Source organism: Crocuta crocuta, unplaced genomic scaffold (genome assembly GCF_008692635.1).
Source record: "Crocuta crocuta isolate KB4526 unplaced genomic scaffold, BGI_CrCroc_1.0 scaffold170, whole genome shotgun sequence".
NCBI lineage: Eukaryota > Metazoa > Chordata > Mammalia > Carnivora > Hyaenidae > Crocuta > Crocuta crocuta.
This window is the reverse complement of record NW_027527853.1, coordinates 5418832-5444114: the sequence shown is the minus strand read 5'-3', so window position 1 is coordinate 5444114 and position 25283 is coordinate 5418832. Positions and strand designations below refer to the sequence as shown.

Below are 25283 nucleotides of genomic sequence, written 5' to 3'. Positions count from 1 at the left end.
TGGAGGTGTCCCTGCCGTCATGCACACTTCCCACTTCCACAGAACCACCTGAAATGCTGAGAACTGACGTGTTTTCCTACCTCCCAACCTTAAGACTCGCACTTCCTTCTTTCTTGGCCTTGAGGAGGTCGAAGATGGTCTTAGATCTTGCTTTTCTTGTATTTTGTGAGTCTTAGAAGGAAAAAAATTGGCTTTTATCTGCTTTTGGAACTAGAACATCAGATTTTTATCTGTCCGATGTAATACCAAAAGCTTCTGTATATGGAGGCCTCAGATACTGTAAAGGTACTTGACATACATGATTCCATTTAGCCCTCACCTTAATCCAGAGAAGCGGGCATTATTGTTCCAAGGTTGCAGAGGAGTCAGGCATGACCAAGGATACAAATCCTGCTGCTTCATGGCACCCTGGAGGGCCCTTACAGGCACCACCTCTGTTCTAAAGGAGCTTGCAGCCGGTTGTGAACATGAGCCACACCTCTAGAGCTCTAAGGTGAAACAAAGTACAGCAGAATTTGTCAAGCTTGATCTCTTAGTTTTAGGTAAAAGAATTGTTATGAACCTCCAGTGTTGGTTTACTTTTATAAATGACTTAAATATGCCCAAATCTAAATCTTGCATGAACTCTGTATGCTGCTAATATTTTGGTGCCTCTCCTTACAGACACATGTGTATTTGAAGGCTTATTTTATATTTGTATTATGATTTTTTTGTTTCTCACATATCAGCATTTTCCTAGGTCAGTAACAAGATTTTAAAAATTGATATATTTTCATCCGTGCACTGATAGAGGGATCGCACCGTATATTCAACCCTTCCCCTATAGTTAGGCATTTAGGCTGTTTCTGATTTGTGCCATTAGAAAGCCCACTGTGACATGCCATTTTTGTACATGAACCTTGGGCTGCCTTTCTGATTATTTCCTTGGTGTTTAATACTCAGGAGTGAAATTACCTCAAAGGGCACATTTTTAAGGCTTTTAAACATGTATCTCCAGGAAGATTGTACTAATACTTTTGCATCTGATATTGAAGGATCACTTTGAGGCCTAGGAGGTGTAAGAAGTAAGTGGCATTTGAACCAGAAACCTCTAGGGTGGGCAGAGCCCCCACCAGTGCAGGTGGGGGATGCCATGCCTAGACTCGGGGGAGAATACAAGGCGCCTGGGGGAAGGGTGAACATTCGGATTTAGTTAGTGCTCTGTCGGCCATGTTATGTATGGAGCACATTGGAATGTTAAAATTTTGAGGCGAACATAAAATGCTCAAAATATGAAACAACTCGGCAGTAATAAGATAGTCACCACTGTGGTTTAATGTCTAAATGTGCAAAAGCATCACCGTTATGGTACCATTTCTTGCTCCCCTTGGCTCTGTGTTTTGAAAGAACTATCTGATGATCACACTGTGGTCTCAGATATTATCAGGACAATGTTCTAGAAGGCATGCTGTGTTTGGTGTTGGCATGGAGCCACACTGGGTCGCTACTGTCATTCATTGCCTGACTATTCAGTTCTCTGCTCCCCAGGATAGCCTTCCCATGATGGTGTAGTGTTGTGTTAAGAGAAGTGGAGAGGAAAGAACCCAGACTCCAGCTCTACCATTTATTGGTTGTATGGCCTTATGCAAGGTGCTTAACCTTTGTGTCTCATTTTCTTCAACTGTAAAATGGACTTGATGTTACCTACCTTTATAGGATTATCTTGAGGATTAAATGAGTTAATACACATAAAGTGTGTGAAACAATGCTGTATACAGTCTTATTTTTTTACCTAAAAATTTTTTTTAAATGTTTTATTTATTTTTGAGAGCAACAGAGACAGAGCCTGAGTGAGGGAGAGACAAAGAGAGAGGGAGACACAGAATCCGAAGCAGGCTCCGGGCTCTGTGCTGACAGCACAGAGCCAAACCTGGGGCTCAAACTCACAGACCGCGAGATCATGATCTGAGCTGAAGTTGGACACCTAACTGACGGAGCTATCCAGGCACCCCCACAGTGAGTACTTCTGATGAGTGTTAGCTTTTATTATTTATTATATTAGCCTCAGTTTGGCCCACTGGCTAGGATTTGGCAGCACACATATAAAAGGTTTATGGCCGAGCGGTATGCTGTGGCATTCCATCCACGGAGACCCAGAGGACTAGAAGCTGCCTCCTTTCCAACCCAGTCCACAGCTACAATAAACAGCTATGTGTCAAAGGTGAAATGTTTTTATTTGAGTTCATCACAGAGGTTGAATAGAGTCTCAGGACATTCATCCGTATAAAATATCATAATAATGGTTGCATAAATAAGAATTACTCTGACTATTCTAAATATTTTATAATGCACAGTCCTTTTTGTTGATTACAAATAAGAAATATATGAAGTTAAGATGCAGAAATTTTGCACTTTGATTTCACCAATTTCTAAAAATTGAATTATAAAATTAAGAACATTTAAAAAAGGTGCTTTCTTAAATGGAACCAGCCACCTTGAAAAATATCCTGAAAAACATGGTTAAAACTTTTTAATACTTCAAAAGATAAGAAAATAAAAACGTTGCTTCTTGGCCTGACTTTCCAGGACCTAGACCCTCCAGGAACTGATGGCCTTGGTGAGGTAACATGACAAATCACGGTGATGTCGTCTCAGACACAAAGTCACTCTTGGTTTTGGTCCATAAACAGAGACAGGATTCCCTCAATGCTGGACAACTTGAGAAGAAGCCTTTGCTTTCATTATGCATTTGGCCTCACAATCTTCATTGACAGATAGTTCTGAAAAGGAAGCAGAAAGAATGTTAAAAAATACATATATATTTTAAGTTAGTAGTGCCAATGTTGAAAAACGCTGACATTTAGGAGCGCATGATTCCTTATTGCTCGGGACTCTCCCATGCACCCCAGGATGTGCAGCTTTCCTGGCCTCTGCCTGCCTAATGCCAGGGGCACACTGGCACCCCCAGGAATGACATCCAAAATGCCTCCAGCCGGGGCGCCTGGGTGGCTCAGTCGGTGAAGCGTCCGACTTCGGCTCAGATCATGATTTCACGGTCCGTGGGTTGGAGCTCCGCGTCGGGCTCTGTGCTGACAGCTCAGAGCCTGGAGCCTGCTTTAGATTCTGTGTCTCCCTCTCTCTCTGACCCTCCCCTGCTCACACTGTCTCTCTCTCTCTCAGAAACACATAAAACATTAAAATTTAAAAAAAAATGCCTCCAGCCATTGCCAAACATCCTCCTGAGGGCAAAACTCCCAGTTGAGGACCACTTGGTTAAATCAGTATTAAGAAATAACTGTGACGATTTTTTTTTTAAATGGTCAAGACGGACTGGACTACTTACAACTAGAAAACAGGGTGCATGCGTATTAACAAACGGAAAAGTATTATACGGGGAAAAAACAGAGACTTAAAATCTCTGCTGTTGGGGTTGTGCCTCTGCTACCCTACACAAAAACAGCTATGTTATTATTATTACTTTTTTTAATAGTTTTTTTTAATGTTTTATTTATTCTTNAGTTGAGGACCACTTGGTTAAATCAGTATTAAGAAATAACTGTGACGATTTTTTTTTAAATGGTCAAGACGGACTGGACTACTTACAACTAGAAAACAGGGTGCATGCGTATTAACAAACGGAAAAGTATTATACGGGGAAAAAACAGAGACTTAAAATCTCTGCTGTTGGGGTTGTGCCTCTGCTACCCTACACAAAAACAGCTATGTTATTATTACTTTTTTTAATAGTTTTTTTTTAATGTTTTATTTATTCTTGAGAGAGAGAGAGAGACAGCGTGAGCAGGGGAGGTTCAGGGAGAGAGGGAGACACAGAATCTGAAACAGGCTCCAGGCTCTGAGCTGGCTGTCAGCACAGAGCCCATCATGGGGCTCGAACCCACGAACTATGAGATCATGACCTGAGCCGAAGTCAGACACTTAACCGACTGAGCCACCCAGGCACCCCACAGCTATGTTATTATTAATAGGAGTTGGGAGTAAGAGTCTTTAAATCCCTTCTCCATTTGANATCATGACCTGAGCCGAAGTCAGACACTTAACCGACTGAGCCACCCAGGCGCCCCACAGCTATGTTATTATTAATAGGAGTTGGAGTAAGAGTCTTTAAATCCCTTCTCCATTTGGCAAAATGGGCTTAAAAGTCCCTTCTTTGATGAAACCATCAGCAATGAGGTCCTGTGGTCACCTGTTCATATCTCCATAATAGTTTGCCTTTCATAGTGATTGACTTGTTCATATGATTGTTTGTCTCCCGGCCTTGAACTACTCGTGGGCAGAAATCATGCCTTGGTCATCTCGACATCCCAATTCCTGGCCTGTAGTAGATGTTCAATAAATCCCTTGATGAAAGAATGGAGGTACTACTTCTAGGCACACTGGCAAACCTCCCATTTGGACCCTCATTTATTACTGAGATGATTAAGGAAAACTTACGGGAGAGGTTATGTGATGCAGGCCTTAAAGAACAAACAAGAACGTTCTGATAGACACAACACAGGCAAGGGAATAGCATTGGCAAAGGCATCTGGTCAGGTAAGGGCAGTACCTGCTGGGGGTTGGGGAGCCTAGCTAGTTTGGGTGAAGTTCAAGGTTAGTGTAGACCTACACGGAACCCATATTTGGAGGGATCTGTAAATGCTAGGATAAGGGGTTAGCTTGCAGGATGGTTTGGACCAAGGAAGTGTGAAGGTGGGAAGATGAGTGGGAAATCCTGGCTATTGTGTTGGCACATGCTGCTAAAGGTCTGAGGGGTTTCTCCTAGAATTCCTGAAACCAAAAGTTTTTTCTTCCAACCAGGAAGTTCTGCTCGTGATAAGAATGGATAAGAATGTCATTCTTATCACGACACCCATTACTTCAAATTTTCCACAGGTTGAAGGGTTGCAACACCACAACCGCCAAGTAGGTCAGTCTACGGAAGAGCAACCAAGGCAGGGACCAAGTTAGATGGCGGACCACGATTCGCACACAAAAGGCCAAGACAGGAGGCCAAGGGCTCGCACCGGCAAGGAGTACAGGAGCACGGCCACGAAGAGCAGCAGGATCAGCAGGATCAGCAGCCCAATGATGACCCACTTGAACCGGCGCCACACGATGAACTTCATGGTCTTACACGGGTTGGTGAACCACAGGAAGGAGGTTTCTGGTCGGCTGCATTGCAAAGAAATGGTTTAACCTACCAAAGTCGGGTGGGACAGGCATTTTCCCTCAGAACCTAACACAGTTTAGAGAACAACTAATAACATTTATAAAGTCAAGAAAAGATATTATTCCCCTTAGTTGGCCGAGAAAGATTCTTTAACGTTTTCTAGCCTCCTAAGATGCTGAAGATACTCTGTACTTTGGTTTTTGTGGGAAAGGACAAAGGTTAAAATGAAGCCAGATCACGAAGCTCTTCCATCCCCCACCCCCATTAAGTACAAAATTAAGAGTGAATCCAGTCCATTAAGCGCATTGGAAGGGGGGCTTTTCAGACTGCAGGTGTTTGGGGATCAGACATCGTGGAGAACAAAGAGGGCCTCTCACTTTGGTGGGTCCAGCTTGGGGTTCATGTTGGGTTCATCCCGTCCCTTCCCGGCTGGCCTCTCATCTGCCTCCTTCTCATTAAGGATTTCCAACGTCATCTCCACTTTCCCCTTCAGTAAAGCAGAACAGGTTAAACACATGACATCACGTTTCACAAATATTTTCACTTCGACCCAAGGAGTATTCCCTGAGCAATGATTTTTATTCTTGTAAAACAATCCTTAGATTGCCTTCAATTTCCCTCAAGAGATTTCATCGCATTTCCTCTTCCATGTGTTTCTGAACCGACGTCCTTGTGGGAAACTGAGAGGAAAAATTGCTTTCCCTCCCCCTGCTCCCTGCTTTTCATTCTCCGTACCCCATCATCTAGCTCTCTCATAGCTGTCTCCTTCCTTCTCACACACTGCCCTTTGTAACTTTATTTGGACCCAGATGAACCTAAATACTGCTAATAACAATATCTAATACTTATTGAGCAATAACTATAGGCTCCCAGAGAGCCTGCGTGCTTCCTGCTTGGCCACGGTAGCCCCCCTGTATGGAGCAGGGTGACACTTCACGGTACTCGATGCACACTAGCTGAATAGGTGAATGAATGAGTGAATGAATGAATGCCGCCTTCATGTTCCTACAGGTTCCTGGAGCGAGCGCTGGACGCCGCTGAGCCTTCTGCATGGATCATCTGTAATGCTCCCGGCAGCCCTAGAGAGCAGGTACTGCTACTACCCTCAGGTGCACGTGAGGATGCTGGGGCCGAAAGAGGTCTAGGGAGTTGTCCACTTTTATGGCCAGGACTGTAATGGGCTTTGTAGGACCCCAGAACGCCGTGGGGTCACACCAGTTTGAGACCCCCCAGTCCTGACAGCTGGTTAGGGTGGAGCCAGATGACTCCTGTGCTGGCGATTCAGACAAAATGAGGCGTCGGACTGTAGCAAGTTGCTGCCTCTCTCCAAGCCCGTTCTGGGGGCTTTTGTTTTTGGTTTACTTAGTTCAGTATTATTTTTTTTACTCTTTTTTAATAGAAGAACGTTGTTAAAATTCTAACAGTAGTTGGCATATAATATTATATGCAAACCTGTTTTTTAAATCTACAGTTTGGAGTTAGTGTCTGGCACTAAATGAGATTATGTGGAAATTACTCTGTAGAAAACAGATTAAGTGGTTTCTTGGGCCAGGGGTGGAAGGGAGATTAGGCTGCAAAGGGCACAAGCAAACCTCTGGAACAATGGGAATGTTCTGGATTTTGATTCTGGTGGTGACTTCGTAAGTGTCTATATCAGTCAAAAGTCATGGAATTGTGCACCCTAAATGGGTGTGGTTGATTTTATGGTAAATTATGCCTCAACGTTTGTAAAAACAAGATTATGGGCATTAAGTACTCACTTCGCATGTTGTCTGGCTCATCATCAGTGATCTAAAATGTTAGTTGCTATGCATGACAGTAATACATGATGAACTAGGTAGTGTTTGGTGACATGGCATGGTAACCTGGACTTCTGCTTTCTACCACAATCTATCTTGAGTTCTCCAAATTCTAAGTTACGGCCTTCTCGTTCAGTGGATGTCAGGGCTCCCTGCTTCTTCCACCTTTTTAAAATTTATTTTATTTTAAACAAAAGGAGTTTGAATTTGAAGTTCCTTTTTCTGTACTGAATTGTGCTGGAAGCTCAGGATAAATAGCCTTCTCAGGGAAGGAGGGTCCTAAAGAAATATAGTGCAACCACCTCTGCTCTCAGCTTTCTACCATTCCAGTCCCTCCACCTTCCACACAACCCCAAACATATGCTTACGGCATCTACCACCTTTTCTTGTAATCCCAGTACAAACCATTCCTGTAGCTTAAAGTCCCATCAATTTAACACTTCTTTATCTGGAGTAAATTGACTGATAGAGGGCAAAGCCCAGATATGAAAGGAATAAATGACCCCGAATTGGGAAATACTCATACAGCCATCACTCGGGAGCCATCTTTATCCGCATAGCATGGCCACCATCCTTTCATGGACTTCTGCTCAAACAGCGAGGCGGTTTTTTCTTTAAGGGGGTTCATAGCTTTGAGGTCTGGAATCATGTCCAAATTGCATTTCTCTGATGATTTTGCTGGAATGATGGTGTGGTGCAAATCAAGTTCCAGGAAACCTAGCCAAGGAAACAATTAAACCCAAATAAGCTTCAATGGCTCAGCCGTTGTTCACAAGTGAACAGAATGTTCTTGTCCGGAGGAGAGGTAGACCGTGATTTTGAGCAGGTGATGGGTGAGTTAGTTAGAGAAAGGGATCCTGGTAGACATTTAAAATTCCTTCCAGATAGGATGGAAAGTGGTAGAAAAAATGTCTGCCCACTGCTCTGCATCTCACAGAGGATGCCATGGTTTATTTCTCAAAGACACAAACATAAATAGAGCTCCTCTACAAGCTCAGAATAATTAAACATCTATAGACTAGACTGGATTTGAAATTTGCTCATAGTGGTCTCAAGCTACCTGGAACAGAGGCACTGTGGGCGGTCAGGCTACTTGTGCTGGTTTAGGAGTCATATCTTGCTGATAGGTAAAGCTTTACCTTCAACCAAGGGTGTGTGTGTAAATTATTTGCGGAAGAGCCAGAGAACCCCGGGGAAGGCAGAGGCCTGTATTTAAAGAGTGGGAGGAAAAAGAAAGCAGGCCAATAAAGCAGACCCTGGGCCTGGGAGAGTAGAAATCAGAAAAGCATTATGTTGCGGGTGGGAGGGGCACAGGGTGGTGGTACATGTGTGCCAAGAAAGGGGGTGCTGAGAGGGGTGTTTATTAAGTGCCTTTAACCACAGAGGAGGATGGACCTGGCAAAAAGGACAATGGATGATGACATTAGGGGACCTCAGTCATCTTGGAGAGCCAGATTGGAGGAGGGAGCCAATTCTCAGGTGCTGAGGACATAGAGTGGGTAGTTTGGAAGTGGAGGCAGCGTGTGGGATCCCCTTGTGAAAATAAGGACAGGAGCTGGTGCAGGAGCCTCCTTGGGGGCCCTTGGGAGTAGATGGGGCCCACAGAAAAGGGTGACGTTCACCACATGAAATTCTCAGAAGACCCGAGACAGCAGACAGGCAGCCCACACCACCCAGAGGACATCCAGGGAGTGAGTGTGCCCCGATCCTTGATTTCCCACAGTATTGGACACTTAAATAATTGGTTCCAAATTTTAATTGATTTCACTAACTACAAGTAAAATTTCTTAGAGAAAAGTATCCAAATGTAAGTCCTACCCAAATAGTCATCCAGAGAAAACTTGTCATTATCCCATATCTGAATGATCAGCCTGGGTGGGACCCGAAATTCAGTTTGGTCAATACTCCAGAAATGCTCCTAAAATGACAAGAGAAACAGAAAAACCAAATGACACTGACCACTGGACTCTGAAACCCCCACCTTAGGCCCCTTGAGACCCCAGCATCAGGGCATGGGGCTTTTTCTCTCCTTTGCATCCCACCTCTAACACCCCCTCCCTCCCCTTGCCCTTACCCCTCTACCCCAGGGTATGGAGGGCAGCCCTGCTCTCCTGGAAATCTCAAGGCCACCAGCTGGGTGACAAAAAGGTTGCCCCAGGCAATTCCCTAACAGAAGGCTTCCTGCCTGCCATGTTCTTATCAGTGTGACTTCCCGCTGCCATTCCTGGGGTTTGGGGAGCGATTATTTCTGCCCCCCCCACCCCAAGACCACTATAGCCAGCTCCCACTCACCTCCCAAAGCCAGGCTGCTCGAGGCCAGCCCACAATAACACATTTGCTCAGTGACTTTCCGCCCATCCCACACGGATGTCTGAACACACTCATTTCACATGGGGGTGAGGAGACCGGGACCCCGCTTTCTCCCTTTTCTCAGTGCAGATTTAAAATGTCCTGACAGTTGTGGCTTTTGAAAATACTGCTGTTTGTTACATGCTGGGGTCAATCAAGACCCCAGCTTCCTTATTCTAAAGCTGGGTGGAGGGAGGACTGGGTAAGGGGCCCCTGGCCTCTGCCTCTGCCCAGGCAGTATTAGCCAACCGTAACACCACCTCCACAGCCTAGTCACACCTACGTAACGGGAATCCCCCAGGGTCTCATGAATTCCAAGAAAGATGGTTGGGTTGTTTCTTGTTTTTCAGATGACATTCCAGGAATGTTGCTCTTTGCAGGGCTCAGGAGGCCTGGCTCTGAGGGGCTAGGAAGCTCATTCTGCTGTTTGGCCCCACTGACTCTCCCGTGCGGGGTCAGGCTCCAAGTTGCACTCAGGGCACTGAGGGATCCAACAGTAGGTGTAGGTAAGTATGAAAGGCCTACCTGACCCTAAGTCGCTCCCCTTCTCACCAGTCTGCCTCACCCTCTGGAAGGGTGCAGGATCTGACATCCGGCTGAACCTCTGGATCTCTAGACAGTGGCCTTTGAAGGCCTATCTCTCACCAGGCACAGAAAAGCACTGAGTAGGTCCAGCAGAGGGAAGGGTCTGGCTAGATGGGACATGAGGCAGATGCATTTTGATCAGGTGTGGGGAGAGGAGGTGAGCAGGCAGAGCTAGGAAAAGTTTATAGAATGTGGGGGGCAGGAATGGGACAGGGGACCCATGAAAGACATCCGTTATTATTGCCTGCCCAGACTTCAGGCTTCCTTTTGGGGGTTAAAAAAGCATCCAGATTTTCCTTGGGGACTGTCCTGCAGTTTGGGAAGAACTGACTCTGTTCCTAACCCCAGAGCCAGTCAGAGCACTGCATCCCCAGGCCACACTGGTTGGTTCAGGGATGGAAACGTGGCCTCAAACAGGCAGAGACACTGAGGCCCAATTCCAGAACTCTGGTTGGCGCCATTGGGGATTAGTCCTTCTCTTTCTGCCAAGGTTGCTGGGAGGGCAGGAGGTGACTGGGCCTCCACCAGGGAAGGCGGTCCACAGGTGAGGACAGAGAGAGGGGTGTGGAGAAAGTGAGAACAGTTTCTGAAGACATCAGTTCAACTTGGGATCCGGGCGTTCCTAAGCCGGCCATCCCTGGACGTTTTAGTAATGTGAAGCAAGAAATCAGTTTTTTGGTATAAGCCAGTTTGAGTTCTGTAACTAGAGTCTTGCAATTAAGAGCACAGGGGCCCTGAACCCTCAGGGAAGTGCTCCTGAGGGAAGTAAAGCAGATGCTGAGTTTTACTAAAGAAGGTAAAAGGGACATTTCACCTACTTAGAAATTTCTTAATGTTTGAGAGAGAAAGAGAGAGTGAGCAGAGAGCAAGCGGGGGAGGGACAGAGAAAGAGGGAGAGAGACACAAAATCCAAAGCAGACTCCAGATTCTGAGCTGTCAGCACAGAGCCCAAACCCATGAACCGTGAGATCATGACCTGAGCTGAAGTCAGTCTCAACCGACTGGGCCTCCCAGGCGCCCCTAAATTTCACCTACTTATATATTTTGCCTGTTTGGTTAACGAGTCAAACAGTTCTGCTTATCGTGGGAAGGAATCAGTTTCCCTATAAGAACACACTTGGGTGGTTGCCTATATTAATACAAGACCCCCAAACCTACCCTTTACTAGATCTTTCACCCTGCTGCCAATATGTCAGGGAAGGTCAGTTATGTTCTGGATACTTCCTAACTGCACAAATAGCTGTCATAGCCTTGTGACCCTGGGCAAGTGTCTGCACCTCTGTGGGTCTCAGCTTCCGCATATGTATCACGAGAGAGCTGGACTCATGGCCCCTGAGGGGCCGAGCAGCTCCTACATCCCCTGTATCTGTTCCTGACACCCATTTCCCATGGGCATATTTCAGAACTCACTTTTTTAGCAACGATACAGAGTTGTTCAGCTGGGAGGTAGTCAAATGGGAAAACGAATCTCCAGTTAAAATTCCCCTCTCCATCCAAGGACCTGTAATGGACATCTGTTTTCTGTTTGTTTTCTTCACTGCCAGGAATCCAGCTGAAAAGCAGAAGCAAACAGACTCAGCTTCATCGGGCTGACAGGTAATCTAGCCGCAAAGCTGTGCAGTGATTAGGGAGGTGAAGGGCAGGAGAAATTCATGCACTTTTCTTGGGCGGGTTCCAGTTATCTCTGGAGCTGGGGGTGATTTATGAAGGGGAGGCACTCTGTTGCATCCAACACAGGTTGTAGCCAAATAAAATATAATTCCTCTAAAACCAAAGCAGGAAACCCTTTAGACTTCAGTTAACAGGGATAAGGTGAAATTTTCTGGAAAATATCAACAGCTTCTATTTTGGGAGTGCTGAGGCTTGCTGGCTCTGCTGCTGGTCTTTATAACTATAACTCATCAGTGTCTGTCATCACTGCTGATAGGCTTAATGAATATGAGTTAGTTCAAAATTTTAGCATTTCCTCTTCCATATTTTATTTAAGCAAACAAAACAGGCATGACTCAAGTAATCTTACAGCTTCCTTTTTTTATTATTCTTAAAATGCACTATGATCACATTAACGAGACTAGCGAGGGAGATGTAAGCCCTTATTTCCATCTGCATGTCTACGAAAATCCACTTCCATAAACCATTTAACATCTTAACTTTTGACACTGGAACAGTTTTCCTTTGGCTTGTGCCCGGCATGTAGTAGGCCCAGTGACGGAAGGAATGAATGAACACATGGGGGAGGAAACTTGTCACATCTGCCTGCTGTTGGGAAGGTTCTTGTGTTAGGAACCAGGGGAACACTGGAGGTTAGCCTGCCAAAGTTGTAGAATGCGTGGTTCTCCACGCCGACGGCACCTAGAATCACAGTGGCATTGACTGTGGAGTTAAAAAAAAATGGTTTTTTAACGTTTATTTTTGTTTTGAGAGACGGGGAGGGGCAGAGAGAGAAGGAGACACAGAATCCAAAGCAGGCTCCAGGCTCGGAGCTGTCTGTACAGAGCCCGACACGGGGCTTGAACCCACAAACCACGAGATCATGACCTGAGCCCAAGTTGGGCGCTTAACCGACTGAGCCACCCAGGTGGCCCACAACTGTGGAGTTTCTTAAAAAAATTCTCAGTAGAGGGAAGGCCTGGCTATGATATCTGCCACTTATTCTGGGCTTCATCTCCCATCCGTAAAATGAAGGTAACAATATGTAGCCCCTTCATGTGGTTGACATGAGGACAGAAGGAAAGATCGTGACTTAGAAGCACCAGAATGTGAAGGGGGAATCCTTAACTTTGTTACCGATCATCTGCTGTGAACCAGTCTTATTAGCATGCCTTGTTTTATTCTTGCCAACAACTATATAACTATCTCCATGTTTACAGATGAGGAGACCAAGGTTCAGAGAGAACAGATAACTTCCACAAGGTGACACGGCCAGCAACAGACAGAATTAAGTCTTAATTAAGAATTATGAAGCTGTTGTAGGTCTGACTCCAAAGTCTGGGCCTGTACTCTGCCTCAAAGGACCATGGAGACTAGAAAGTCACGTGCTAACATTAGATCCTATTATTAGTAGTGGAATTATTAATATCAATCAACTATAATAGATGTAGTTTTTGCTAGTTCATTAATTGACTAGCTAGATTAGATGAGAGATTCCCCTTTTTCACTTTTAAGGTTTTAAATTAACTCACTGAAGAGAGTCTACACTCTTTGGCTGGGACATCGATGGCCTCCCTTCCTGATCATATCCCGAAAGTGCTACCATCTGCTACCATCTTCCTTCCCCAGACTGCTCACCCCCTGAAGCTCTAACTGCTTTTTCCTGAATCTTTTCACATTTAATTTTCAATAGGAATCTTTTCACATTTTTATTTTAAAACAAGTTGAACTACTCTTTGTTTTTGTGTGCACATGCATATAACTTTGCTTGTAATACCCATATGTGCACAGTGCTAGACATGCTATTTACACATAATTCATCTTTTCACATATAGTATTTAGATTTTAACTGCAAATAGGACGTGGTACTTTACAGGAGTTTTCTTTCAGTCCAGTATTACCTGAGTTTGTTTCCGTGATTTGAAAAAAACAATGCTTATGATAGTCAGATAAATTTGCATATATATAATTAGCTAGGATTAGTTTTCCTTGGGGAATGGTAATAAGTTTCTGAAATGAGAAAGAATAATGAACTTGATGAAACATTACTTGTTTACTGTGAGCCCAAATGATAGTAATTATGTCTTCAACGAAATCTGACTGAAGGCCATTTGGGATCAAAAGGGAAACTTTCTTAATGCTTTATGAATGTATTACATTTCAACAAATCTTTTACATATCAAAGAGCCAAACCTGGTCTATGTGGAATAGTAATAATACTTACTTAACACAACGTGATAGTTCATATTCTGTGTCAGTGTGACTGGTCACAGGGTGCCCAGATTAAACATTATCCTGGGTATGTCTGTGAGGGTGTTTCTACATGAGGGTAGAATCTGAATTGGTGGACTAGGTGAAGTAGATTGGACAAGGCCACCCACACTGGGGAGGACAATCTGTTGAGGGCCTGAACAGAGCAAAAGGCAGAGGTGGGACTCATCCTAAACTATACCAAGGGCTTTGCTGGGTCTCCAGCTTACAGATGGTGGAATCACTTCTCAGCCTTCATTATCATGTGCATCAATTCCTCATCGTAAATCTCCCTCTGTTCCTCTCTCCCTCTCCTTGTTCTGTTTCTCTGGAGAACCCTAATACACACAGTGTTTACTCTCTGCCAGGCATTGTCCTAAATGCTTTGAATAACTCAGTGTTCTGAATATCCCAGAGCAGTGGGTTCTTGCATTATCTGCCTTTTCCAGATGGGAAACAGTGAGTTTGCTAACTTGCCCTGCTGGTAGGGAAAGTACCAGGATTTCAATCTAGGTAGTGTGGCTCCAGTGTCTGGCATTCTGTACTCAACATCTTTGATCCAGGGCATAACATGAAACTAACATCAACATGGACTATCTGGAACTGAATGCTATGAGTAACAGAATAATGAGCAGCTATGGCACTTCACATATTTCATCCAGGCATCCCATAAAAGCTGTTGGAATCAATGATTTTTTTGGAAATCTGCTAATGTTTCCTCTTTCCCATGGACTTTGGCTGCTGGTAGTAAAATACATACAAAATGAAATTTAATAAGCCTTACTTATATTTCTAGGGCTACTCAAGGTATCAAAAAGGAATAAAAATGGACTGCATGACTAAAAAGAACTAATCTGCTTAATAAACTGAACCCATTTTCTTAAACGAGAAATGTAGAACTTTTCATGAGTCCTTACAGTTATTAGATCGCTCCTAAACATGATCCACACAGATACCTCTTCTCCTTCTGTTCAATCTCCCTTTGTCCTGCTGGAGCTTCCTGAGCAGATTGCATTAATGGAAGGAAATAACTTCAAATAACCAAGGATCCTAGAACGAACACCTTCCATAATGATGACTCATGAAGAGAGAGTTTTGTTCCTTGAATCTGTCAAAGGCAAGCTAGCCTACCAAACTTACCCTTTGACATAGATGTCACTCATTTCCTCTCCTGTGATGCTTTTTTCATCCAAGAGAACATCCTTGGTATTCCAGATGATCACACGCAGGTAGTACCTGAAATGAGCACATTTTGAAGGTGATTTGTTTTTCCTCTGGCCCTCCACCAACACCCCAGTCCAACAGAGCAGGGTCCCAAGGGTACTTACTTTTTGGCCCTCCGGGGGGTGATGTTGAAAGGAGGGCCTGGTGGGCCCAAACTCTTGGGAAAAACATCCACCCACATCTGAAGTTTCCCCTAAATCATTTAAAAATGAAAAGAGAAATCAAGTTATATGATGAGCAGTGAAGCCTAGAGCTTTCTTTCATGTTTTCTAGGTGAAACTGTTTCTTTGGGCTTGCTAACTTATTAGTCCATATCGAAGGCAAAAAGAGTAGAGTAGGAGCGTGAACCAAGATGAATCATCCATCTTCAGTGTCATTCAGGCCCCCACTTCCCACTCTCACCAGAAGCCTCTGATGACTGCGTGTGCCCACTCTATCATCGCCTGAGTGTTCTCTGGTTAATGAAGAGGACTTCACATCACTAACAACCCCCATCCCCCCAAACATGCTCACATACCCTCTTTCAATGACTTAAAGTTAGGTCCCTCACTGAGAACTCTATACGTCACATTGTCTACTTGCGATCAATCCCAGCTTTGTAACACACAGGGGTTTCTCCATTTACCTCCCGATAGAAAATCAAACTAACGTAAAATGGTATTTCATTCGTAAAAGAAAGACTTACAACGTGGCACTTTCAAAGGAAAGACCCAAACAACATTACTGTTCCCCAAAGTTGAGGACTCCCTGCTATCGGCTGGCTAGTGCCCACCACCTGGGAGGAGACGTGCAAGAAGGGGGAAGCTGAAAGCCCAGCTGACACTTGTGGCACCATCTTGGTGAGGTCCAGAAAGGTCTTCCACTGCCACAGACCAAGTCAAGTCTATCTGTCTGACTAGAATGTTCTTCCAGATGGGCTAGGAGTGCCATTAACAAACTAGATCAACCCCATGAAGCAATTTAAATTTCACAAACTGATTTTGGATGTTTTGTCAACTCTGCCTTCAGACTGGTCTTTAAGAAGTTCACCAAGGAAACCAGTTTGGCTTCCTAATGCACTGTGATCAAACTGAGTTAACAGGGACTCTTGAAAAGGAATATATTTCCCTACGATCCTGACTCTCTTCTAACTAATCTCTAGGGTTCAAGGTTCTATGATACATCAAGCACGATGCAGAACATGAGGCATCTGGGTGTCTCCTAAGACCCAGCTACAGTCTGTCCAGTTTGGTAGGTAGAAGGGATTGAGGGAGGGGTATAGAGGAGGTGTGGATTTGCCCAGTGAAATCTTCCTCACTTTGTAATTTCTTAAGATTTTATTTGATTAAGGACTTAGTAAGAAAAGGAAGAAACTAAAATGTGGAACAGAATAAAAACAGTAAGTGAGTGACAAAATAAACTAGTAAGCCCAGGGCACTTGCAGCCACTTTTTAGAGATCAGCTTGTCCACCATTGTGTGGTCAGTGTCAACATGATTTGCATCCATTAGATTAATATTTCTTAAACTGTGATTTCCTAGCCACCTGCATTCGAACCCCTCCAGGTACTTGTTAAAACTCAGATTCCAGCCACCCCCAGACCCTGCTGAATCCTAATCTTTCTGGCACAGCCCAGGAGTCTTCCTCATGACAAGCTTCCGCTGGGGCTCTTTTGTCATTTGCCATGTCTCTCCTGCTTCTCTGGAAAATGCTCTACAGCTGCTGGGAACTAACCCTCCCCCACACTATGCACATGGTCTCCGTGATGTGCCATCTTGTGCCCCAGCCCAGCTTCCTCGCTGGCTCTTTGGTGTCAGAGAGTACCTCCTGACCCAAGTAGGGCCAAGCACAGTGTCTCCCCAGACCCCCCCACCAGGCTGCACCCGTGGACAGCTGGGCCAAGTTGGGGCAACGAATCCTTTCCACGTTTGGAAGTAGACTGGGGCTACATTATAACATGAAACCCTTAGAAACTCTCTACAACATTCCGATTCATAGGAAGGGGATCACAGGAAGTACAGAGACCAACAGAGACTCAGAGAGAGAAACAGACAAGAGACAGGGAGAGATCCTGAGCCAAAGTCACCCTCCTGTCTGGATTTAGTGAGCTATCTGGAAATTCTGACAATTTATTTCCCCTTTGAGATAAAGCTATTCTGAGTTGCCTATTTCTTGTGTATCTAAAAGCATCCAAAAGAGATAAAAGAGGCAAATCTGTGTCAGCTCTTGCCACTGCATCTGGGATGTGGAGAATGGGTCTTCAAACGGAGAGCTCTTTTACCTGGGAAATGTTGGGTTGGAAGGTGCTGTGCAAAGTCCTCGTTTCCACGTGCTCAGGGACCAGCCCCTGAGTCCTGAGGATGTGAAGGGCAAGACGCTCGTCGGGGGCCCCCAGGTGCTGGTGCAGAATTTTGTTGGCTTCTGGAATGCAAAGTGGCATTGAGACGGGGATCGGTGTCTGCAGACAGTTCAGCCAGATTTCCCTGAGGGGCATGTAGCCCTCCCTCCCAGACTCTGCAAACCGGACAGGCAGGGCCGGTATGTGAACTTTGATTTGTGAAGGAGTCATTGATAGAGATAGCTCTTGACCCTGGGCCCCTACCCCAGCCAGGCTCACAGCTGACCTGTGGGCTGCCAGCAGCAAAGGGCCAGAACACACCAGAATGTATAAATAATAGCAGCCTGAATTTACTTTTCTGGCAGAGGCCCACAGCCAGATTCTGTTTCCCAGCCTCCCTTGCAGTTAGGTGTGGCCACACAACCTAGTTTGGCTAGAATGTCACAGAGGTAGAAGTGACATGTGTGTCACTTCCAGACGGGGCACAGTAAAGCCCTCGCATGCAAGATACCCTCGCATGCATCCCTTGTGGATGCAGAAGAAACAACCACCTTAGGTGCCTGCGTTGAAGAACGGCAGAGCTGTGAGACGCAAAGGCTTGCTGCCTGTCAGAATACCTAGTGTCAATTTCTGAGAAATAAACTTCTGTTGTGTGAAGCCACTGACATGGGGAAGCTTAACTGTTACAGAAGCTAGCATTACTGGCATTTTATAAACAGCCCTCAAATTCTCGGACCCCGCTCCCACTGAGAGGTAGGGTCTGTGGGTCTATGTCCTTTTCCTTTTGAGTCTGGAGAGAGATCTGACCACTCAAGTGTGGAGAAAGAATGCTGTGCGACTTCTCAGGCTGGGCATATGAGGCCACGTGGCTTGTGGTTGGTCCTCTTTGGACGCTTGCTCTGAGGGAAGCCGTCTGCCCTGGAAGGAGCATAAGTATCTGGAGATTGCCCTTCTGGAAAGGCCTGAGTAGGTGCTCTGATCATTAGTCTCAGTCAAGAGCCAGCCTCAACCGCCAGCCATGTGTGCGAGCCGTCCTGGTCATCGAGCTCGATGGAGCCTGGTGGACTAGAATCTGGCCCCACCCCTGACATGTGACAGCAGCCGAGCACAGGAGGGACTCGGGTGAGAACTGCCCAGTGCATGAGCCCATCCTGACCTGCAACACCGGGAGCCAAACAAAGTGGGCATTTTTCAGCTGCTAAGTCTTGGTGTGATTTGTTAGGTAACAATAGTAATTGGAATGATCGTTGTGACGGAGACAGTTTTGGGGGGAGTTGATTATCTGGGGGTCCTCTTAATTCCTTATCCTTCTTGTAAGTCATTGTGTTGGCCGCGGCATCAATATCGCCTAAGCATTTAATCTCCCCTGACATTGACGGAGTCCTCTTCAGATGGGGAAACAAAGCATAGTTTCTTGCAATGTCAGGAAAGACAGTGGAGGATCAGGAAGGCGCCCTCACTCCCGTGTGTCTTTATTCAGCCTTCTCTGGGTATCCTGTGTGCCCTTCAAGGCAAGCTCCTCTGCCACCCCCTCTAGGAAGCCCTCCCTCCCTGCGAAACCCTGAATACCACCACAGCTCTTATGCTCTATTAAGCTTATTTCAGGCTTTGTCATAGCACAGCTAGCTGGCTATGTGTCAGGACCAATTGTATTATAAATTACTGCTGGAGAAAGAGCAAGACCCCAAGCTCAGACGTGAGCCAGATGTGAACTCAGAAGAGTCCTCAAACCAACTCCATGCATCCCCGAGCCTTCTCAGAGAAGGGCTGGAAGAATGATGGAATAAGCTGCAAGAGAAATTCTTGCACCACCATCTGAGCACTTTTGAGCTAAAGTATGAGCTAATTATGCATTACATAGAAATTAGTTAATGACTAGAACTTTGTGTTCAAAGCTCTAGCAGCTATGACCTAAAAAGGTCAAGTGAAACCCAAGACAGACAAGAAAATGTGTACACTTTGACACTTGACAAGACAGCAAAACTCTGCTATAATGGGGCTTTTGTTAGTCATGTGTGCAGAGTCTCCTGTGGTATAATTAGGGCACTGCTCTGTCCATCCCCCACCCAAAGCGGACCCAGCAAAGTTGCTATACTTTGTAACCAGCTTGCAGCCTATGGTTTTGCACTTACCAAAATCATCCAAACTGTAGTCTCGACCTCCATATCTGATTCTGCTTCCATCTTCGGAAAGGATGGGTGGTGGGAAGCCTTTGAATCTGGCTACATTTTGAAGCAGCTGGGTTGGTCTCAGCTGATCTCGCCAGGTATTGACTCCAGAACTGTGAGTAACAGCCCACGCTCAGAGTTACCAGGGGGCACAGAGCTGCTTCTTGGATTCATACACATACACTCCTATTCTCACAGGCGTCCCCATGTAATGCGGGAGCAGGGAATGGGCTCTACCCTTTGGTTTTTGCCTATAAATCTGTAAATTATTTCAGAGACCTAAAATCCACAATTACTTTGACCTCAGCCAGTTGATATTTGCCCCACCTCCCAATTTGCTCCTCCATGAAAATGAGGGGTTTGGCTGCAAATCACGGTCATCATAATAAGCAAGCTCATAAACCAGAAATCTCAAGCTGTATCTCACCAGATACACTTAGGGATACAAAAAGTATCCCTAAGATACAAAAGCACTTAGGGAAAGAGGGACATGACAAAATTGATCAGAGTTGGGGGGTGGCGGGCATTGCCCTGGAGTTGGGCAATGCTATGGCCCTATTCTCCCAAAGATAGTCCAGTTATTAAAAACAGTATATATCTGAGTCCAAGTGGTTCAGTGAAGACAGGCAGGCGCTGAAGTAGAGACCCAAGGCTTCCCCAAGTGTAAATGTTAGATGGAGCAAATGGTCTACATTTATGGCCAAGCCAACTTACACACAGTACTGCTCAGGTATGCCACAGTGGGACCCGAACCGGGAAAGGAACCGGTTTTCCAGATCAATAATTGTTTCTCCCACCTTTTCATCACGAGTAAACGTGTCATAATCATAGACAGAAATTTTCAGGTCTTTCTCTTGAGGTAAGTAGCAGCTCAGCTCATACATTCTAAATAAACAAACACAACATTAGAATCTCTATGATTCTATCCAGATCTCTCAAAAACAAAAAACAAATGAAAAACAACAATAAAAAAAACAGGTCTCTGGGGCACCCAGCTGGCTCAGTCTGTTAAGCGACCTACTGTTGATTCTGGCTCAGATCATGATCTCAAGCCCCATGTCAGGCTCTGTACTGACAGTATGGAGCCTGCCTGGGATTCTCTTCTCTGTCTCTGCCCCTCTCCCACTGTGCTCACACGTGCACACACTCTCTCAAACTGAAAAAAAAAAAACAAAAAACAAAAAACAACCCCTGCCCCAACCAGGGATTTGTTCAGAGAGTCCCCAGGCAGTGACTATGGCTGCTGGAGGACATGGTAACTGGCACAGCCACCTGGGTGGCAGTGAGTGGGGACACTTGATAAGCAGTACTTGTTAATAATAACAATACAAAGTTATGTGCTTGCTCAGGGGGAGAGCACAGGCTTTAAAGACCTATGTTTGAATCCCAACCCTGCTGCTTACTAGCTGTGGGACCCCAGGCCAGTTACTTTACCTGTCTGTGCTGTTTTCTCATCTGTAAAACGGTGACAGCAGTACCTACCATATTATGTTGTTATAAGGGTCAGGCAAAGAAATGTTTAGAAAGCATTTGGCATGATTGGTTTGCTGAATGCCTGGTAGTGGTGATATTAAAAAAAAAAAAAAGAAAACCACTTCTTTTGCACTTCCTCTGGCCAAACTAAAGGCTCTGAGAAGTCCTGCAGTTAGTATCTGTTTTTACCCAGGTGTCTTGGTTTGATGAAGGAATACTTTTTTCTTGGAACAGCAATTAACATTCTATAGAAGACACACATTCTGTTGAACATGATCTGGATGTTGCTATGATGTGACAGGAATATACTGAACGATAGCTGAGCACATAGGAAAGATTGCCCCTTCCTGAATTCCTGTCCCAGAATCCCTGAGGGTCTCCACTGAGAAGAAAGTCACCCCCTAAGACTGAGGCCAGGGACCAAGAGCCATCCAAGGGGCCACAGAGCCAGCATCTCCTTGGGGGGAGGGGGGGGCTGTACACACACCAGGCACAGATTGGCTGAGCAGAGCCTGACAGCATCACTTCCTCCCCGGGTGGCTCCAAGCAAGACTTTTCCTGCCACTTAATTAAGCCTGCGTTTGGCTCCTCAGAGACGCACGATTCAGACAGGGCCGCCTTTCTCCCGTGAAAGCTGGCTTTCCCCTGCCTCCCCGTCTCCCTCACATGGAGCCCTCCTTCCTGCCCTGCGTGCCTTTTCCTGTCTAGACCTCAGGGCTGGATCAGCGGAAGAAAAGGAAAATGATCATATTGCTGTGCCAGAGGATTATTTCCATTCCCTGGCCCTGGCAGGCAGCTTTGGGGTGTGTGGCAGTGTGTGTGTGTGCGTGCTCACGCGCAGGTGTGTGCATGTGTGCACCCAGAAGCCGAGTGAGCATGAGGTCCCGTGTGTGTGTGTCACAGGTTTGTGAGCATGTGTGAGGGAGAATAGTGTGTGTGAACCTGAGAGACTGTGAGTGACAAAGACTTTGGTGTGTGGGGTTGGGGGGGAGGTACACACCTAAGGACACAAACCAACAAACGAGTAGAAAAGAAAATGATGGGCACCATAATAAAGCCAGAAGTTACAATATAGGTCACACAGCAAACAAGAACAAAGTATTCTCCCGTTTGGCAAGGTTCTGGGAAAATAACACTGTTTTCACAAACGTTTTGCCCAAAGAACATTTATTCTACGGGTAGTGGCTTTGCCGTGAAGATGAAGCATTACCAAGCATGTTGGAAAAAAGCCTGGGGCTTGGTCAAGAATTTCTACCTACATCTTGGCTCTACCATGTACTAGCTCTGTGGACAGAGCTCGGGCTCGATGTTCCCTCACTTGTAATGTGGGGCTGCTGACCTCCGCCCTGCCCTGCTGATCGGCTGGCCTAGGAATGAGATGGTGGCAGCCACAGAGAGCCTTGCATGGATACCACACAGATGCTACGGTCAGGTGGCCTGGGTTTGAATCCTGACTCTGCCTCTTACCAGCTGGGCACATTAGGCACTGTTCCTCTCTGTGCCTCAGTTTCTTCTGTTGTCAAATGGGGATGAACAGTGGCACCTCAGAGTTGCGAAGGTGTTGAGATGTTTCATATAAATGACTCCAGAGGGTGCGTGCACCCAGTAAAAGCTCAGCATATTAAATGTGGATGCAGTCTGTAGCTGCAAAATCTGGGTCCTATTTAGAGGTGACTTGGATGTGCCTTCCCCGTGAGAAGAACCTCATCCCCTTGATGAGATCAGTGTAACAGCCCAGAAACAAGTCTAAAGTGGTAATGGTGAAGAAACCAATGCTTTTTCAAGAGTCTTTCAGGAGCAGAAGACAGAGGGGCATTTTGACCCCATCCCTTTTTGCCCCACCCCCCTCGGTTTTGAACAGGCTCATTAATACATTCACTGGACCCGAATGGTGGAGTCAGAATGTCCCAGAGAATAAGCACAAACTGGATTCAGGAAGTGTGAACCAGCACGTGGCTACAGGGAAGTCACTCTGCCCGCCCTCCTGGTCTGCAACTCACAAACCTATTGGACTTCTGGGCCTTGTCTCACCCCCTCCCTGGGGCCGGGGCCCCCTTGACCTCCCAGGCTCAGAGCAGATCTCTCTCAGAGAAGCCCATCTCATGACTTGGCTTTATTTTCTTCATGGCGCTTTCCCTTGCATTTGTGACCCTACGTGTTTACTGCCTGCTCTGCTGACCAGAAGATGTATCTAGTTCATAGTCACAGTCTCGGGACCTAGAACAGAGCCTGGCGCATGTCACGTCCTTCATACATAAGCCCTAGAGAAACGAAGGACAAAAAAAGTTTAGGAATGTTCGTTACCTGCCGAACACCGGGTTGAGGGTGTTGGGGATGTAGTGGTCTCGATCTTCAATTACTTTTTTGCCCAGTGTTATTTTTATGTACGGGTCACACTGTGGGGACAAAACAGATGGCATGCCGTGTCACCGCAGGGTGCAAGCTCAAGGCAGTTTCTGGGGCAGACTCGGTAGCCTCCTCGCCCGCTCCCACACTGCCGAAAAGGTGGCGTTTCTGGTGCCCGCGCCTCAGATGAGGTGTGAGCAATGTGTCCCTTCGTGCGGCACACTGCCAGCCGCCTTCGGAGAGTGGTGCGGGGTGAAGAGGCGGCCGCAGGGAGGAGGCACCGTGCAAATCTCCTCGAGGTCACATTTGTAAAATGAGAAGCATGAACCAGAGGATCCAAAGCCCCTTCAAGCTTTCAGATAAATCCCCGTTGGGACAATCCTCCTGAATTCATTGTTTGGATAGAGTATCTTTCCCTTAGTGAGATAACAGACGCCCCAAAAGAAAGAACATGACAATTACTGTGGCTGATGACTGTAATTATCTTGCTACAGGAGAAGGCCCCACACCCAAACTCTTACCAGGCCATTGTTGTCTTGGGGCTGGAGCTCTAAGCCTCGAACAATGTAAATCCTAACCGTGCATTCCTGTGGGACGCTGTCAGGTAATTCCCGAAACTGCCTGGGAGGGGCCGGCACGCTGGGGTCATCCGGCAGGGAGTAGATTCTAAAGGAGCCCTAAGAGAGAGACACAGATGTCCTCACAGGGCCCTTGGTGACCTGGGCAGAGGGCTCCCGGTCTCCCTGGCCACGTACACTCTGGGGCGGCCACAGGGGCTGCCTTTTGTGAAAGGAACAACATCTGTTACGCTGTGTACATTTCCAGTAGGGAAGGTAAAACGATGATAAAATAAGTATTTAACTGATTACACGGGAGAAGAAAGGGCAGGGCGGAAGCAGGAAGACCGGGCACAAATCGAGGCAAGAGCTCGTATGGACCAGTATTGTGGCAAAAGAGGTGATGAAAAGTGAAGCCCTGCACATATTTTGAAGATAGGAATAAAAGTGCTTATTTTTTAAACCCAGTAGAGTGCTAAGGGTGATCTCCCTTTTCTGGTGTCACCCCTGAAAGCCCCCTCCCACTCCTCCGGCCACTCTTCTTCATCCCTCAGGTCTCAACTAAAAAGTATCACTTCTTCCAGGAAACCTCCCTGATTGCCTCTGGGTTAGATGTGTCTTCTGCACTCACCCCTGCTGCAGCACTGACCTCCGCACTGCACTTGTCTACCTGTTGTCTACATTCTTGACGAGACTGGGAGCTTCCTGAGGGTGGGGACTGGGTCTTGTTCATCACCATCTCCAAGACCTGCCACAGGGCTGGGCATGTCTAGGGGCGCCGTAAATGCTTTTTGACTGAGCAAGCCATTGGGCCAGCTTGACAGGCTGTACGCCTCATCCTGAAATGAGCTTGATTAAGTACAAGAGAAAGCACTCAAGTTGGATTCAGAACATGTGGGTCTTAGTTCCAACTACACTCATCCAGCAAAGCAGTGTGAAGTAATAAGCGCCTCCTACTGTGTGCCAGGCATTAGGGACCCAAAAATGAACTCAAGGAACCCAGTCTGGCACAGGGATGTTAGACAGGGCTTCTCTAATTGCTTGCCGGGAAGCCGCAGTGAGAAGGATGCTGAGAACAGGGGTAGGTTAGGTAGCCCTGATCTATTAGCAATGTCTGCCGTTGGAAAGGGTTGGGAAGTAGTAGCACAGGTGCCTGGGGTTTGGGGCTGTGGTTGAGGGAGGGGCCGTCAGAAAAGCTGATACTTTCAGTGTGAAAGGTGCTTTAATGGTGGCCGGAGCCAGACCTGTGGGAGCCCAGAGCAGGAGTGAGTCACTCTGCCAGAAGCCACCAGGGAACACTTCACAGAGAATGTGACACTCGAGCTGGCCTTGAAAAGGATGAGTAGGAGTTTGTCAGACCACAAAGAGGGAAGGCAGAAGAGCCTGTCCCGGAGGCTCCGAGTTGTGAGCGGACCAGGTG

At 46.2% G+C, this 25283-nt stretch overlaps 1 protein-coding gene across 2 annotated transcripts in view; it reads right to left on the bottom strand.

The window, feature by feature from the left end:
- Positions 1-2194: 2194 nt before the first annotated feature.
- MYOF (myoferlin) overlaps positions 2195-25283 on the bottom strand; it is a 160390-nt gene continuing 137301 nt past the window's right edge. For both annotated transcript variants that reach the window (XM_077779775.1, XM_077779782.1), the window contains 13 exons: positions 23828-23983; positions 23265-23356; positions 20202-20372; positions 19452-19600; positions 17263-17402; positions 15108-15196; positions 14920-15015; positions 11290-11431; positions 8764-8863; positions 7472-7662; positions 5524-5633; positions 5001-5148; positions 2195-2759 (listed from right to left, as the gene is read on the bottom strand). In XM_077779775.1, coding sequence (XP_077635901.1) covers positions 2721-2759; positions 5001-5148; positions 5524-5633; positions 7472-7662; positions 8764-8863; positions 11290-11431; positions 14920-15015; positions 15108-15196; positions 17263-17402; positions 19452-19600; positions 20202-20372; positions 23265-23356; positions 23828-23983 — 1623 coding nt within the window. In that variant the 3' untranslated portion in view covers positions 2195-2720. The remainder of the gene's footprint in view (positions 2760-5000; positions 5149-5523; positions 5634-7471; positions 7663-8763; positions 8864-11289; positions 11432-14919; positions 15016-15107; positions 15197-17262; positions 17403-19451; positions 19601-20201; positions 20373-23264; positions 23357-23827; positions 23984-25283) is intronic.